At 45.0% G+C, this 17,848-nt stretch overlaps 1 protein-coding gene across 1 annotated transcript in view; it reads right to left on the bottom strand.

Moving 5' to 3' along the window:
- ATP13A3 (ATPase 13A3) overlaps window positions 1–17,848 on the bottom strand; it is a 143,039-nt gene that overhangs the window by 78,438 nt on the left and 46,753 nt on the right. The window contains exon 2 of the mRNA XM_044289425.1: window positions 2,344–2,442. Coding sequence (XP_044145360.1) covers window positions 2,344–2,388 — 45 coding nt within the window. The 5' untranslated portion in view covers window positions 2,389–2,442. The remainder of the gene's footprint in view (window positions 1–2,343; window positions 2,443–17,848) is intronic.

Here is a 17,848-nt window from a genome sequence, read left to right as displayed (position 1 = left end):
TTCTATGAGGTCGCCAAGCACAGGCTTGGCTATTTCTGTTGGGCCCATATAAGTGAATGGGAGCAGTGTCCGGTCATGCGTGGTGTGCTCCCATTCACTTCTATGGGGAGCGTGCTTGGTGGTGGCTGGACTGGAGTCCTCCAGCCACCACTTTGCCCGTTCCATTCTCATAATAGGTGCGGGTCCCACCACGATATGCCCCTATTGTCTCAGATGAGAATACCCCATTAACTGTAGGCCAGCTCCCTTGCTGGTGTAGATTTAAGCTATTTTCCATGGCAAAAATCAGCATGGAAAATTATAAATTAGTACCTATTCTTCTGCTCTTAGTACAGGGCACTAGGGGTGGGCGATATAGGCGATATAGGCGATATGCAATATAAATTTGTGCCATGATATGGATTTTGTGCATATCGCCGGACCACGATATGATCGCGCTCTTTGCGCGCACAATGTTCTCCTGAGGCGGCACAGTGGAGAAGGAGGCACTCCCTCCCTCCCCACTGTGAGCAACTGCTGCTGACCACCAATGAGAACAGAGGAGGAGGAGGAGGAGGGGAGGGACTGACAGTAAATCATTGAGTTTTCACGATCTTAGTGAGATAGTGAAAACTCAAATCCGATGGTATATTCTAACCCCCAGGCTTTCCCATGGCGACAGGGACGCTTGCCTGGGTGTTAGAATATACAGGGCCACACCGCTCACAGGAATACATTTATAAACAAATCAGTTACTTTAATCATTGATGATCATTTTACTGGATACCTTAGGGCCCTTTCACACTTGCATTGTCCGGATCAGGCGTGTACTCCACTTGCCAGAATTACACGCAGGATGCGGAAAAACGCATGTGTACTGAAAGCATTTGAAGACGGAGCCGTCTTCAAAATGCGTTCAGTGTTACTCTGGCACCCAGGACGCTATTAAAGTCCTGGTTGCCATAGTAGGAGCGGGGAGCGGCATACTTACAGTCCGTGTGGCTCCCGGGGTGCTCCAGAATGACGTCAGAGCGCCCCGTGCGCATGGATGACGTGATCCATGCGCTTGGGGCGCCCTGACGTCACTCTGGAGCGCCCGGGGAGCCGCACGGACGGTAAGTATGCTGCTCCCCCGCTCCCCACTACACTTTAGTATGGCTGCCAGGACTTTAGCGTCCCGGCAGCCATGGTAACCACTCTAAGAAAAGCTAAACGTCGGATCCGGCAATGCGCCGAAACGACGTTTAGCTTAAGGCCGGATGCGGATCAATGCCTTTCAATGGGCATTAATTCCGGCCTTGTGGCAAGTCTTCAGGATTTTTGGCCGGAGCAAAAAGCGCAGCATGCTGCGGTATTTTCTCCGGCCAAAAAAACGTTCCGTTCCGGAACTGAAGACATCCTGATGCATCCTGAACGGATTTCTCTCCATTCAGAATGCATTTGGATAATCCTGATCAGGATTCTTCCGGCATAGAGCCCCAACGACGGAACTCTATGCCGGATCCGGACAACGCAAGTGTGAAAGGGCCCTTACTCTGTCTTAGCTCCGGTAACAGCAGGCAGTGCGGGCGGGCAGCGCTCACTCACTGACGTCATGCGCCTGTGCCGCCTAGTGGGAGGAGCAGGCACGTGACGTCAGTGAGTGAGCGCTGCCCGCCCGCACTGCCTGCTGTTACCGGAGCTAAGATAGAGATCAGCAATGAATAAAGAGATCAGCAATGAATAAAGTTAAGTTACTGATTAGTTTATAAATGTACTCCTGTGAGTGTCGGGGAGGGGGCTCTGTGGATGGCACTCTTTAGGGGAGGGAACTCTGCTCCCTGCTGTTGTGTGCACAAAGCACAGGGCAGCAGGCAGAGTGTAAAGTCCTATTCACCCTAATAGATCTCTATTAGGGTGAATATGACAAGGGTTCTAGCCCTTAAGGAGGCTAATAGTTATTAAATAAAAAGTAAAAAAAAAAAAAAAAAAAAAAAAAAAAAAGATATTGCAATATAGATTTTAGGCCATATCGCCCACCCCTACAGGGCACCATGTATACATCAGTATGGGGATTTTCACACAGCACACCCTCTCTATAAATGCAGCCTCTGTTAGGTCCTCCTTTGGTCAGCACACAGACTTGCTGACTGACTTAGTGTGTGCTGTGTGGACAGAAGTCTCCTCTTCTATGCAAGTCTATGAATATCTCAGACACGCACAGAAAATACAGACAGTCCACACAGCAGACACTGTGTGCAGATCACCTGACCAATGGGGTACCTGAATGTAGGCTGCATTAGGAAGAGCAAGGTGTTGCCATACTAGAATTAAAAAAGCACACAAATGTTCTTGTTGCAATGTATGAAAATTAAATCTACTGACCATCTCATCTTCCTGCTCCTGGTTGATCTTCTCCCCATTCTCCATTTTGACTGAGTCCAGAAAGAGTCCTTCCAAACTTCAAGTTACCGGACTTTTATGCTGAAAGATCAAAAACACAAGGCAATTTAATATAAAGACAAAACCATAAGCAGCTAGAACTTTATTACAGAGCCATGTGTTTCTAGAAGATTGAGAAGCTGGAGAATATTGCAGATCCATCATCCATACTGTTGTGTGGTTTTCTGCATTAGCTTTTGTATAAAATAAAATAAAATAAAATAAATAAAAAACACACTTTGGGCTCATGCACACATCATCATAAAAGGTGTTATCCACCAAAGGTATTTATCATCTATACACAGACACGTTAAATATTGGATCGTGGGGAGTCTGACTGCTGGGACTCCAGTGATCCCAAGAATGGAGGGTTCCTTCTCTAAAATGTAGTGGTGACGTCAAAAGCTCCATTCACTAATAAGGCTACTTTCACACTTGCGGCAAAGTGATTCGCCGGAACTGATTGCCGGATCCGGCAATCTGCATGCAGATGGACAGCATTTGTAGACAGATCCGAATGCGGATCAGTCTCACAAATGCATTGCAAGAACGGATCCGTCTTTCCGGACAAACGGATCAGTTTCTATTGTTTTTCTTCACATTTTTAAAGGTCTGCGCATGCACAGACAGTTAGGACGGATCCAGCATTGCTGCATTTTTAATGCCCGATCCTGCACTAATACATTCTAAATGGAAAAAAATGCCGGATCTGGCATTCAGGCAAGTCATTTTTTTTTTTGGGCTCGAGATAAAATTGCAGCATGCTGCAGTATTATCTCCATCCTGAAAAGTCAAAAAGACTGAACTGAAGACATCCTGAACGGATTACTCTCCATTCAGAATGCATGGGGATATGCCTGATCAGTTCTTTTCCGGTATAAAGCCAGTGACGGGACTCAATGCCGGAAAAGAAAAAGTGTGAAAGTACCCTAAGAAAGTGACGTAGCCAGTGCTCTGTCAGTCCCATAAGAGTGGATGGAGTTATAAATCAATGTGCACTGCCGTTCCCCTGTGAACCAGTACTTATTACCTATTCTGTGGATAGGTGATAAATACTTTTCATCTGAGGGCCTCTTTATAGGGGCTGTTCCGGCCACCTTCAGACTTAAAATAATAAAAAAAATTATACTTATAAAAGGTATAAAATAAAATAAAAATAGTAGTAAAACCCACTGCTTCAATTCTAGCACTTCCTGGGTCCCCCATTAATGTGTGTATACTGTTCTCCGGCAGTAAAATACTGACACAGACGTGTGACTGCTGCAGCCAATCATTAGCTGTAGCAATTATACGTCATCTCTGCAGCCACTGATTGGTTGTGACTCCACATGCCATTTGGACACATCATCTAATACTTTGCATGTGCAAACCTAGTGATATATAGAATTGCGCCTTCAATTAAATACATGGAAATGCAGGAAGCTAACAGTCCAAATACTGGCTTCTCCTTAGCAAGCTGCATGGTACGGGAAGTTTGGTAACTTGTTCAAAGGGGTTGTACAGCCTGGTTATATTGATGACCTAAACTCAGCTCATCAATATCCAAATGGTGGGAGTCCAACACCTAGGACCCCGCTGATCGGCTGTTTGAAGAGGAGGTGGAGGCCCATGCGAGCGCCAATTCCACTTCATTATACTATGCATCATGTCCCCTGTAGAGGTGACTGGACTGAGTAATTTCACTGCACCATCAAGGCTTCAGAGACGACGGGCAGTGTAAAGAAGAGAAAGGCTGAATCACATGCAGTGCCGTCAATCGGAACCCTGCAGATCAGATATTGAAGTCCTAACCAGAGGATAGGTCATCAATACAAACAGGCTGCACAACCCCTTTAAAAGGAATGCGTCATCAGAAAATGAACTATTGTTTAAATCACGTTTTTATGTTTAATATATTTGTAAGAATTATTGATGATATTTTTAATTTCCATGTCACTTTTTATATTTAAACAACAAAAAACATAAAATCCTGCAGTTTTGCACTGGCCACTATGTCTAATAATAGGCGCCACTTCTTGGTCTGTACAGATCACTTTACTGCAGTTATATATTATTCTAATCCTGCCTGTAATGATATCACCTCTGTGTATAGATAAGACAGGATCCACCATTCCCAATAGGGGATTGCAAAGCTCAGGCTACTTTCACACTAGCGTTTTCGTTTTCTGGTATTGAGATCCGTCATAGGGTCTCAATACTGGAAAAAAAAACGCTTCAGTTTTGTCCCTTATTCATTGTCAATGGGGACAAAACGTAACTGAACAGAACAGAACGCTCCAAAATGCATTCCGTTCTGTTTGGTTGCGTTCCCAGACCGGAGAGAAAAGCGCAAACTGTTGTAGTTTGGTTTCTGTCATGGGATGCAGAGCAAGATGGATCCGGCATTACCCCCAATGCAAGTCAATTGGGACGGATTTCATTTTCTCTTACACTATCTGACAATAGAAAACTGATCCGTCCCCCATTGACTTTCAATAGAGTTCATAACTGATCCGTCTTGGCTATGTTACAGATAATACAACCGGATCCGTTCATAACGGATGCAGATGGTTGTATTATCAGTAACGGAAGCGTTTGTGCTGAACCCTGCCAGTACTACCACGCTAATTTGTAGTTTGTATTTTGAATTTTTGGGAGGTGTAGAGACTCCTAGTCTGAATGTGCCTTTATTTCCATCTACAGGCAGCATTCTGGTGCACATGTGAGGCCCGGGCTATATCAGCCAGTCTTGGGTGGGGCTCAGAGCTCTCTGCCTCCTCCCATTGTATGCATGGTCACATGCTGGAGGTTACTGGAAGATTGCTTTGAGTCGGACCTTGCGCTCCTGTAATTTGCCCACTGGCTCCTGGTATTGCCCACACAGGCCAGGTAGGTTTAGCGTTAGGTCCCGAGCTACTTGAGAAAGCTTGGCGTCGTGTTGGGCTCAGACTTGTCCTCACGTAGGACATGTTGGCTAATCTCTCAATTTTAACACCAGTTTGAGGGCTTAGTAAGACCGCAGAGTGCACCTGTCTTTGTTTTTGTTATATTATGAACCCTGTCGGATCCAGAAAAAACGCGAGTGTGAAAGTAGCCTTAAAGACAATACAAACTGATGCAGACGGTTGTATTATCTGAACTAGGGCTGCAACGATTAATCGATGTAATCGATTATAATCGATAACTGGATTCGTTGTCGACGAATCCAGTCATCGAATAATCGCCGATTCGTTGCTATGCGGGCGGTCACTGCATCTTTATTTTACCTTTTACAATGACGCTCCGGTAACAACTAACAGGCAGAGCGGACGCGGCGTAACGTCACTTACTCATGTGACGCACCTGCTCCGCCTCCTTCATTCATTAAGTGGGCGGAGCAGGTGCGTCACGTGAGTAAGTGCCGTTACGCCGCGTCCGCTCTGCCTGTTAGTTGTTCCCGGAGCGTCATTGTAAAAGGTAAAATAAAGATGCAGTGATTAGTCCGACTAAGCAGCGGGGCCGGGGCTGTTATGGGGAGAGGGAGGATCTGTCTATGGCACTGCTATTGGGAGGGGGGTCTGTGTATGGCACTGCTATGGGGAAAGGGATCTGTGCACTGTTATGGGGAAAGGGATCTGTGCACTGTTATGGGGAAAGGGATCTGTGCACTATTATGCCCATAACAGTGCACATATCCCCCTCTCCATAACAGTGCACAGATCCCCCTCCCCATAGCAGTGCCATACACAGATCCCCCTCTCCATAACAGCGCCACCCACAGATCCCCCTCTCCATAACTGCGCCACCCACAGATCCCCCTCTCCATAACTGCGCCACCCACAGATCCCCCTCTCCATAACTGCGCCACCCACAGATCCCCCTCTCCATAACTGCGCCACCCACAGATCCCCCTCTCCATAACTGCGCCACCCACAGATCCCCCTCTCCATAACGGCGCCACCCACAGATCCCCTCTCCATAACGGCGCCACCCACAGATCCCCCTCTCCATAACGGCGCCACCCACAGATCCCCCTTTCCATAACGGCGCCAACCACAGATCCCCCTCTCCATAACGGCGCCACCCACAGATCCCCCTCTCCATAACGGCGCCACCCACAGATCCCCCTCTCCATAACGGCGCCACCCACAGATCCCCCTTTCCATAACGGCGCCAACCACAGATCCCCCTCTCCATAATGGCGCCACCCACAGATCCCCCTCTCCATAACTGCGCCACCCACAGATCCCCCTCTCCATAACTGCGCCACCCACAGTTCCCCCTCTCCATAACCCCTCTCCATAACGGTGCCACCCACAGATCCCCCTCTCCATAACGGCGCCACCCACAGATCCCCCTCTCCATAACGGCGCCACCCACAGATCCCCCTTTCCATAACGGCGCCAACCACAGATCCCCCTCTCCATAATGGCGCCAACCACAGATCCCCCTCTCCATAACTGCGCCACCCACAGATCCCCCTCTCCATAACTGCGCCACCCACAGATCCCCCTCTCCATAAACTGCGCCACCCACAGATCCCCCTCTCCATAACGCGCCACCCACAGATCCCCCTCTCCATAACTGCGCCACCCATCAGATTCCCCCTCTCCATAACGCGACCACCCCATCAGATCCACCTCCCATAACGGCGCCACCCACAGATCCCACCTCTCCATAACAGGCGCCCATCCACCGATCCCCCTCTCCATAACGGCGCACCCACAGATCCCCCTCTCCATAACGGCGCCACCCACAGATCCCCCTCTCCATAACGGCGCCACCCACAGATCCCCCTCTCCATAACGGCGCCACCCACAGATCCCCCTCTCCATAACGGCGCCACCCACAGATCCCCCTCTCCATAACGGCGCCACCCACAGATCCCCCTCTCCATAACGGCGCCACCCACAGATCCCCCTCTCCATAACGGCGCCACCCACAGATCCCCCTCTCCATAACGGCGCCACCCACAGATCCCCCTCTCCATAACAGCGCCACCCACAGATCCCCCTCTCCATAACAGCGCCAACCACAGATCCCCCTCTCCATAACAGCGCCACCCACAGATCCCCCTCTCCATAACAGCGCCACCCACAGATCCCCCTCTCCATAACAGCGCCACCCACAGATCCCCCTCTCCATAACAGCGCCACCCACAGATCCCCCTCTCCATAACAGCGCCATCAACAGATCCCACCCTCCATAACAGCGCCATCCACAGATCCCTCTCCCCATAACAGTGCCATCCACAGATCCCCCTCCCCATAACAGTGCACAGATCCCCCTCCCCATAACAGTGCCATCCACAGATCCTCCCCATAATAGTGTCGTCCACAATTTGTTTTAATATGGCCTTTGAACATAATTTTTTCAAGTAAGATCATATAAACCTCTTTGTTTTGTAATTTTGTCGTTTTTCCCGATTAATCGATTAATCGTAGAAATTAATCGGCAACTAATCGATTATTCAAATAATCGTTAGTTGCAGCTCTAATCTGAACGGATCTGTCCATGATAGATCCGCATAAAACGCGAGTGTGAAAGTAGCCTTGTATTACAGATTATCCGACAGATTTTCTGACCAATCATTGGTCAGATGGCCATTTGCACACACATATCTTTGTTGTACACACCCACTATTCGTCTGACTGGACAGAAATTGGTCAGATATTCTGTCTGTGTAAATGCACCATTAATTGCATGAGTCTAGGATCATTCATTAGGTTTGCAACTTTACACCAACATTAAGGCTACGTCTACACGACGACATTTGTCGCGGCGAAATTTTGTTGCACTAATGTCGTGTGACAATTTTTATAATGGTAGTATATGGTGTCGCACTGCAACATGCTGTGACTGCGACGCAACAGTCGCAGAAAATCTGTTTCAGATGGATTTTTCTGCGACTGTTGCGTTGCAGTCGCAGCATGTTGCATGTTGCAGTGCGACACCATAGACTGCCATAAAAAAAATTGTTGCCCGACATTGGTGCAACATAATGTTGTGCTACAAATGTTGCAGTGTAGTTGTGCCCTGTCGCACGACAAATGTCGTCGTGTAGACGTAGCCTTATCCGATTAAACTGGTATGTTCACACGTGGCAGGTAAGCCCCAGATTTGCCATCGTGGAGCAGTACTGTGCAGTACTAGCAAAGTGAATGAGTATTTTAGCAATATTCATTAACATATGCCGCAGACCAAAAAAATTACACCGGAAATTGCCCTCTGGAGCAGATTTTTTTATCTGCAGGGTGTCAGGTTATGCAGCAGATTTTCATTGAGGGTTTCACCTTTTGCAATATGCAAATAAATATGCAGCATTTCTACAATGAAATCCGCAATAAAAAAATAAATAAATAAAAATAAAAAAACATTTGGTTAGTAAAACTGCAGCATGTCAGTCAAGTGTGTACATACCCTACTAGAAAGGGTCACAAAACCAAAGAGAGGTCCAGCAGTGTGTGGATGACTGATCAAAATACTTTTAATATGGATTGAACAAAGCATTATGCAGCATGGCATGGCTTAGGGCTCATTAACACGAATGATACGGATTGTGCTAGGATGCGTTCAGTAAATTTTGCAATCAAGTTCCGTCAGTTTTGTCTGCAATTGTGTTCAGTGTTTAATTTTTTTTCCACACGGGTGCAATCAGTTTTGATGCGTGTTTCACGAGCGTGAACAAAAACTGAAGGTTTACAAACAACACCTAGCAACCATCAGTGAAAAAACACATTACATTCGGATGCAATGCGGTTTTCACTGAAGCCAGGGCTGTGTGAAAAACGCAGAATATGAAACATGCTGCGATTCTCACGCAACGCAGAACTGATGCATGAAAAACTACACTGATGTGCACAGACCCACTGAAATGAATGGGTCAGGATTCAGAGCAGGTGCTATGCGTTCACTTCACGCATTGCACCCGCGCGGAAAACTTGCGCCTGTGAAAGGGGCCTTACATATCGCAAATAGTTAAAAGGGTTTTCCAAGATTTAAATACTGATTGGTACCTGATCGGTGGTGCTCAGATGCCCGGGACCCCCAGCCGATCAGCTGTTTGAGGCATCGGCGCTCCAGGGAGAGCTGCAACCTTCTCGCAGTATACCAAGCACAGCGCCATACATTGTATAGTGGCTGTGCTTGGTACTGTGCTCAGCGCCGTTCACTTCTATGGGGCTGAGCTGCGACTAGGCCATGTGACCGATGAACGTGTTGTCACTGGCCTAGGGAAAGCTGAGAAAAGGCTGCGACAGAACTGCCTTCAAACTGCGGATTAGCAGGGGTCCCAATTGTCCGACCCCCATCAATCAGACATCCAGGGGATAGATCAATATTAAAACCTCAGAAAACCCATTTAATCCGTACTTATAACCCACAAGAAAACATTGTCAGTTCCACACTGGTGCAGGTTTGGCAATAAAAGACAACAATGGTGGGTTTACAGCAGACAGGGTGCCACACAGATGCTGGCAGCAGTGGGGTTAAGTGGTCACGAGTTATAGAAGAAGTTGTGGTGCAGGAGTCATTCATAAAGAATGCAAGACAATATTACGTTAAAAATAACACACTTGATTCATCATCCCTCCTGGCCAAACTTGGAGAACACGGCATCACAGGCTGAAGCATACCGCGCTGACTCACACATGAAGCCTGCACTTCAGAGGAAGGCGATACAATACAACCCATATGACGACAGAGGTGATCCAGAGCAAACGCCAAACTAGACCCAAAGCAACAAGTATCCACTCATCCCTAGTAAATATAGACCCGGCACGTCAGCACAACCCCTCTCTGAAAAATCATTATATGAATGAAGCTCCATTCCCAGTAACAAGTATCGTCAACACCAACACAGTCTAAACCAGTCCATACCAAAAAAGCAGATGCCAAAATGGACCCCCCCAATTGTTTTTCCCGTTTTGTCACATTACACCATGGAACTAAAATGGACTTTAATTTATAAATTATGTAATGTACCTGACAAAATGGTCCAACTTGTTACAGAGGAATGAAACTAAAACCCTTCAGCCACTGTGATGTACCTGTACATACCTGCAATGACCGGGTTCAGTGATGACGCCAAACCCGCTCATTTAACCCCTCGGATGCAGCGGTCAGCATTGAGCTGCGGGATAAGTACAAGATGTCCTTTTTAGTGGACAGTGAACACCAATATTAAAACCAAATAAATCTTCTTGGAATTGTGGGGTTGTTTTCAATTCCACCCAACAAATAATTTTTTGCCCTGTTTTCCAAAACGAGACATGGTAAAATAAAAAGGCACCATTAAAAAGAATACAACTTACCCCACAAAGATTAGCCCTCATATGTCGGTATGAATGGAAAATGAAAAAAAAAAAAAAAAAGGGGGGGGGGGGGGTTGTCCATCCGTTAATATTGGCTGGATAATATCTTCAGGATAGGTCATCAATATCTGAATGGTGGGGGTCTGACGCCCAGCACCACCGGCGATCATCTGATTAACGAGGAGGCGGTGCTCCATGTGAGTACATATGTATTCACCACCTTTGCTATGAAACCCGTAAATAAGGTCTAGTTAGTCCAACCAATTAACTTCAGAAGACAAATAATCTGATGATTATGTTCCCTGTATGCAATCAAAGTGTCAGAGGATCTGTCAAATGATGTGAATGTAAATACACCTGTTCTGAAAAGCCCCCCACCAAACCCTGTGGGTTGCTGGGCATTAAAGCTCAAACTCCTCCAATCCAGCAGAAAGCAGGTCGGGTCCCCAGCTCTCTTTTCTTCTGTACATAGCACTCTGTAATGAATAGAGATCACATGTCTCAGGAAGAGCTTACAGGTCTTAGCAAACCCTGTTCAGCTCTGCATGTGTCCCTGTGGGTGACTGTTGTAGCTTCCCCAGATACATTGGAAAAATATAAAATACTAAAAAAAGAAAGGGTCAGTGTTCCCCTGAGGTCTTTTAATACCCTCTTGGGGGGACATATGTGTTGAAAATGTATTAAAGTAAACTAAAAAAAAAAAAATTACCCGAGCATCAGACTGGTCATTATGAGTTAAAACCATTGGGCCCCATGCACACGGCCGTGTGCGGGCCGTGGAACCGCGGCCTGGATCCCTCCTGAGAGCAGGAGCGCACGGCGTCACTGGTTGCTATGACGCCGTGCGCTCCCTGCTGCCGGCACAGTACAGTAATACACTGGTATAGATCATGTGCATGGGGCCTTGTGCATGGGGCCTTGTGGAAAGAATATGGCACAAGTACAAACCTCACATGACAAGTCCGTCCACCAAAACACGCATACCAAGCAAGGAGGGCAAGAATTAGAGATTCAATGACACCACCAATAATAAGACCTCATTCACACGACCGCGATTTCGTTCCGCATTTTGCGGAACGGAATTGTGGCCCCATTCATTTCTATGGGGCCGCACGATGTTCTGCCCGGATACGGAATGGCAGACCCGCACTTCTGGGTCCGCCATTCCGTTCCCGGAAAAAAAAATAGAACATGTCCTATTCTTGTCCACAATTGCGGACAAGAATAGGCATATTCTATTAGCGTCAGCAATGTGCAGTCCACAAAATGCAGAATGCACATTGCCAGTGTCCGTGTTTTGCGCATTCCGCAAAACACGCTACGGACGTGTGAATGAAGCGTAACACCCAGAGGGCATCAAAGATCCACAGCGGAGTTAGAAATATCAGTCTATAGGACAGATTCCTCAAACATATGGAAAAAGGTTCTCTGGACAAAGAAGACTCAAATCAAAGTTTTTGGCCATCATGAGAAACGCTATGTGTAGGGCTAACCCTACACCCCAAGAACACCATTCCCACAGTGAAGCATGCTGGTGGCAGCATCATGCTGTGGGGATGCTTTGGTCGGGACTGAAAAGCTGGTCAGTATTGAAGGCAGGCTGGATGGCAGTAAATACAGGGCCACTCTTGAGGAAAACCTGTTTCAGTCTACCAAAGATTTGAGGCTGTGATGGACATTCACCTTCCAGCAGGACAGTGACTCTAATTAAACAATGTCTTAGAATGGCCTAGTCAAATCCCAGACCACAATCCAATGAAGAGTTGCATTACTTGCTGTACAGCAATGCAAACCATGTAACCTGAAAGAGTAGGAGCCATTTTGCCTGGAAGAATGGACAAAAATCCCAGTGTCTAGATGTGCTAAGCTCCTAGCGCTTGGATCAGAAACCTCCAGCACTCCAGCTGTTCTGAAACTACAGAACCCAAAATGCTCTATTCACTTCTATTGGAATTACAAGAACAACCAAGCAAACGTGCATGCTGGGAGTTGTAGTTTCACAACAGCTGGAGTGCCAAAGGTTTCTGACCAGTCAGAGACATACCTCAAAAGAGTTGCATCTGTTATTACAGCAAAAGGTGTCTCAGTAAATCATTGGCTTTCAGGGGCAATACATATACATTTATTAAGATAAACATTTTAGACGCCAGTCTTAATAAGCTAAGCTGGCGCCGGCCTCTTCATAACTTCAGCGGATCCACCGCCAGTTCTAAATGTAAGAGAGCATCCTAGCGGTATTACATTTAGACATTTTTCTACACCTGAAACGTCCCCTTCACTGCCACGGACACAATTTTAGACCTGGCGTGAGCAGGTAGAAGTCGCAGATTGCGACACAACTAACCGTTGTGGTGCAATCTGCGCCTCAAATACGCCTAATATCGGTGTATTTCAGCATAATAAATAACCCCCTAAAAGTCTGTATCTTGTCTTAATTACCGTTTGTGTCGGCAAGTAAACCAAATTATACAACCAATCAACAAATCTATTTTAATTCCAGTTTATAACAAAACACGGGGGCGGTGGATGAATACTTTCGCAGGGCACTATAATTAAGGATACTGTCACACTAGCGTTAGAAGAATACGGAAGGCAGTTCCGGAAATCAGTTTGCAAACGGATACAATTTGTTTCTGGATCTGGAACAGTTTAACAAATGCATTGAAATACCGGATGCATCTCTCCAGCGTCATCCGGAAAAAACGGATCCAGTATTTAGTTATTTTTTCAAATTTTTAAAGGTCTGCGCATGCAGACCGGAAAACCGGATCCGTTTTTCCAGAACGCTTGGTACGGCATTAATATATACACTTGCCGGCATTCTGGCAAGTGTTCCGGAATTTTGGCTGGAGAAAATGCTGCAGCAGGCTGCCAAATACCGTAAAAGTGACTGAACTGAAGACATCCTGATGCATACTGAACGGAATGCTTTCCATTCAGAATTAGGACAAAACTGAAGAGTTTTTTTTCCCACTACTGAGCCCCTAGGACGGAACTCAATAACGCTAGTGTGAAAGTACCCTAACAGCAGAGGTCAGGCAGCAGGGTGAGCGCTGTTTTAGCTGGTGGTATGTAGGGATTGGTAGCAGCTAGACATTGGGAGTTGTGAGTTGGGAGTCAAAGTAATGGAACTTTTTCTTTCAGCTACATTCACTGCCACCCTAGTTTCTAATAGCAGGGCCCTCATTCCTAGTGATTCAGTTGTATATTAGCCAGTTATGTTGTGATGTCTTGTTTTGTGCATGAACCCTCTGAATTGTAACATGCTGCGGAACATGGTGGTGCTATATAAAGATCATTATTATCTCCTGATGTAGTGGCGATAATGCTGCGATTCTGGTCTTGTTTGAAAGCTTGGAATTAAAACAAGACCAGGCCCAATCCCTAGATATGAGCAGCTAAAGAAGCTCTTCCACCTTCAGTCTGAAGGTAGGTGGGTGCAGTTAGGGAGTGGACAGCCTGCAAGAGGAAATACAAATAAAAAAAAAAAAAAAAAAAAAAAAAAAAATATAATAATAATAATAATAATAATAATAATAATAATAATAATAATAATAATAATAATAATAATAATAATAATAATAATAATAATAATAATAATAATAATAATAATAATAATAATAATATAATAATAATAATAATAATAATAATAATAATAATAATAATAATAATAATAATAATAATACACACACCGTATCTATATACACACACACACAAACAGAATAAAATCATCATGTTACTTATACCAGTGAACACGCTAAATTCCACAAAATAATGTTAATTGCTTTTTTTTTTATCTATCCTTCTAAAAATGATAACATTTATTTAATACATTATATGTACCCCCATATGGTAAAAACTCATCCCACAAAGTAAAAAAAAAGATTTTTTTCAAGAAAAGTTAGGACTGCTAGAACACAGAGGAGCAAAAGGTTACTGGTCTTTAAGGCTAAATTTAGTTATGTCATTAGGGGGTTAAAAATGCTATTGTGTCCCCAAAGTTATGCCCCAATTAGATTTAATTCAGATACATATTAAAAATCCACAATAAAAAAAAGTGAGGGTTTTTTCCAATTTTAATGCGACTGTTAGCAGGTTAAAAAGGGGTTTCTCAACTAAGTAGATGACCAGAATAGGGCAAAGCAACAAAAAAGTTATCAAATCCCTTCAAGAAAACTTTTATCCAGACACAAGAGAACACAGTCAGCAGATATTACAGCATTCACTACACGAAAGTTGGCGAGCCACAAATGGTAGACATAAAATTCATTTTAGAAATACTCCATCCCATGTTCCAGAAAAGCTGCCTAAACCTGGAGAAATATCTCACCCACGTGAGGCATCAAGTCTTTCTAAGGGCTGCCCTAGACTATGCAAACAAAATGCTGCACAATTACGTCATTATGGAAAGACAGAGTCACCACTGTATGATGGGATTAAACTTACACACACGCTGACACATGCTGGCATTCTCCAGGGCACAAATTAAGCCGACTGCTGCATTACAAGGAATTCATTTTCTAAGTTGCCTCCAAAAACAAACAGTCACTTCAAGAATCACTGGAAGAAAACTGTTCATATGATGGCAGCTCCATGGAGAAGTTTACTTCTGTTACAGTGGGTAGAAGAATGCTTATTCCCCTGCCAGGGTATTTTTGGAGAAGGGCACAGACAGGACAGTAGTCTCTCTACGTGTGTCGCTGAAGAAGCTGAAGTAATTTAGCGCATAAAGATGAACATTCCCCAATTTCAAACCCCAAGAAAACAAGAAAAAGTTACCTCTTCGCAGCTGCACTCTGGACAGTCCAGTGCAATTCCTCCTGTTATCAATGGTCAAGTGAAGCCGTGCTGAGCAGACCACAGCATATCAGCAAGGGAAGTCCTGCCACTCAACTATTTTGTCTAAAATCTAAAAAAAGGTCTCCAAGGACCTTTCAGACTTCTTTATCAAAAGATTACAATATCAAAGAAATTTGGCACTGTTTGTTTATTTGGAACAATTGCAAACTCTAATCGGGCCCTAGTAGAGGATATGCCTTCAGCGCCCAGACAAGTGCTGTGGCTCAGTCTATTCAACCCTAACAGACAGCTGGTGGAGTCCTCGGACAGAGTTCCATGTGCATGCATGAGCCCTGATGTTATCTACCAGGGTAAAGCACTATAGGATATTATGCTGCTGACCAAACCCTTCCTTCCATTTACAAGGACCAGATCTATGCTGGGTACTTCTAAGCTATGGATAAGAAACAAAAAAAATGAGACAAAGGGGAAAAAATGCACACTGCATCCAGGGTGGACCTGGAATGTCACCAGGATGGAGAAACTTGCGGTCTTACCAGAAGCTGCGTCTGCACTAATCAGATGAAGACAAGTAATAATGTCATCTAAATGTCAGCTTCTATAAAAGAAAAACTGCAATTTTTCTATCCTTACATGTACTAATGTATGTGGATGACAATAGGTCTAAGGGTACTTTAACACTACAGTTATTCTTTTCCGGTATTGAAATCCGGTAAAGGGTCTCAATATCAGAAAAAAAGCATCCGTTTTGTCCTAATGCATTCTGAATGGAAAGCAATCCGTTCAGGGTGCATCAGGATGTCTTCCGTGCCATCCCTTTTACGGTATTTGGCGGGAGAAAATACAGCAGACAAAATTCCGGCACAATACCGCACTTGCCGGGTCCGGCATTAAATTTCTATTGAGATGTATTAATGCCAGATCCAGTATCAAATGTTCCGGAAATTGCTGCGTCGCCGGATCCGGTTTTCCGGTCTGTGCCGGCGCGGGGATATAGGAGGAGCTGGTTTCGCAGCTTCCCCTTTGCTTCTTTGCTCCAGCATGCAAGGGAGTCTGCAGCACGCCATTGAAGGAGAGTATACTTTTTTATTTATTATTGTGTAGCATTAAATAAAAATAATTATAAGCAGCTCCTATGTACTTATACATAGGAGCTGAATGTTATACGTACTTAGGGGATGCTATGAGTTGCAGTCATAGGTACTGTAACTCCTTGCATCACCTATGTACTTATACAACCTGCAGTCTCTATGTACTATTGCATAGAGACTGGTTGTAGTATAAATACATAGGTGATGCTAGGAGTTTCAGTACCTAGGACTACTATTCCTAGCTTCCCCTATGTACTTATACTACCTGCAGTCCCTATGCAATAGTACATAGGGACTGCAGGTAGTACGGGTACATAGAGGATGCTAGGAGTTGTAGTCCTAGGTACTGCAACTTCTATGTACTTATACTACCAACAGTCCCCATGCAAAAGTACATAGGGACTGCTGGTAGTATAATGACATAGGCAGGGGATGCTAGGAGCAGTAGTCATATGCACAAGAATATAACCACCACTCCTCGTATTAATTTTTCAGAAAAAAAATAAACAAAGCAAGCCTGTCGCCTGCCAGACAGCCCGCCAGGAAAAAAAAGTTCCATAAATGGAAAGTAAGTAATATTTACGCAGGTCTGCTTGTCGTGTGTAAAGTTCAAATATAATATATTTTTTTAATTTAACATATCTTCAAGTGAGGCCGGGAGCACTCCTCCTCGCTGACATGATACGGGCCCCACTGTAATATTTTGTCATTCTAATTATGTTTTTTTTTTTTTTTCTCGCAGTCATCGTCTGTAGAGGAGTTGCACCTCAGCCAAGAAGCAATACCAGAGGAGGAAATGGTAGGAGTTTACTTTTCTATCCCCCCCCCCCCCCCCCCCCAAAAAACACATGTTATTGTATGTTTTCAAATCATAATTTTTTTTTTTTCTGTTTTACAGCCATCTCGTCCCATTGCCTCTCAGAGGTCCTAGAGCCTCCGCCAGAGGAAGTTGGGAAGCGTGCGGCAGTCTGTGTTAAGTATTTGCAACCAAAGTCTTTTAAATTCAAAACGTTTTAAACTTTAGTTTTTTTTTTTTTAAGGTTCCAGAGTCTCCACCAGAATGGATGAGGAGGAGGTTGGCTTTTCTATAGATAAAAGACCTCCTCGTCCAGGTGGTGGAGGCGTGTACAGCGTTGTGGGACCACACCGACTGCCGCCACGCAGACCACAACGCAACCAGGCTCCTCTGGCACGAAATCGGTGAGGCAATAGTGCCGAATTGGGAGGACCTCAGAGACAGGCAACGGGAGCAGTGCCGTAAGTATACAGTACTTCATTTGTAGATTG

This window comes from Bufo gargarizans, chromosome 4 (genome assembly GCF_014858855.1).
Source record: "Bufo gargarizans isolate SCDJY-AF-19 chromosome 4, ASM1485885v1, whole genome shotgun sequence".
NCBI lineage: Eukaryota > Metazoa > Chordata > Amphibia > Anura > Bufonidae > Bufo > Bufo gargarizans.
This window is presented reverse-complemented; position numbering and strand designations above follow the sequence as displayed.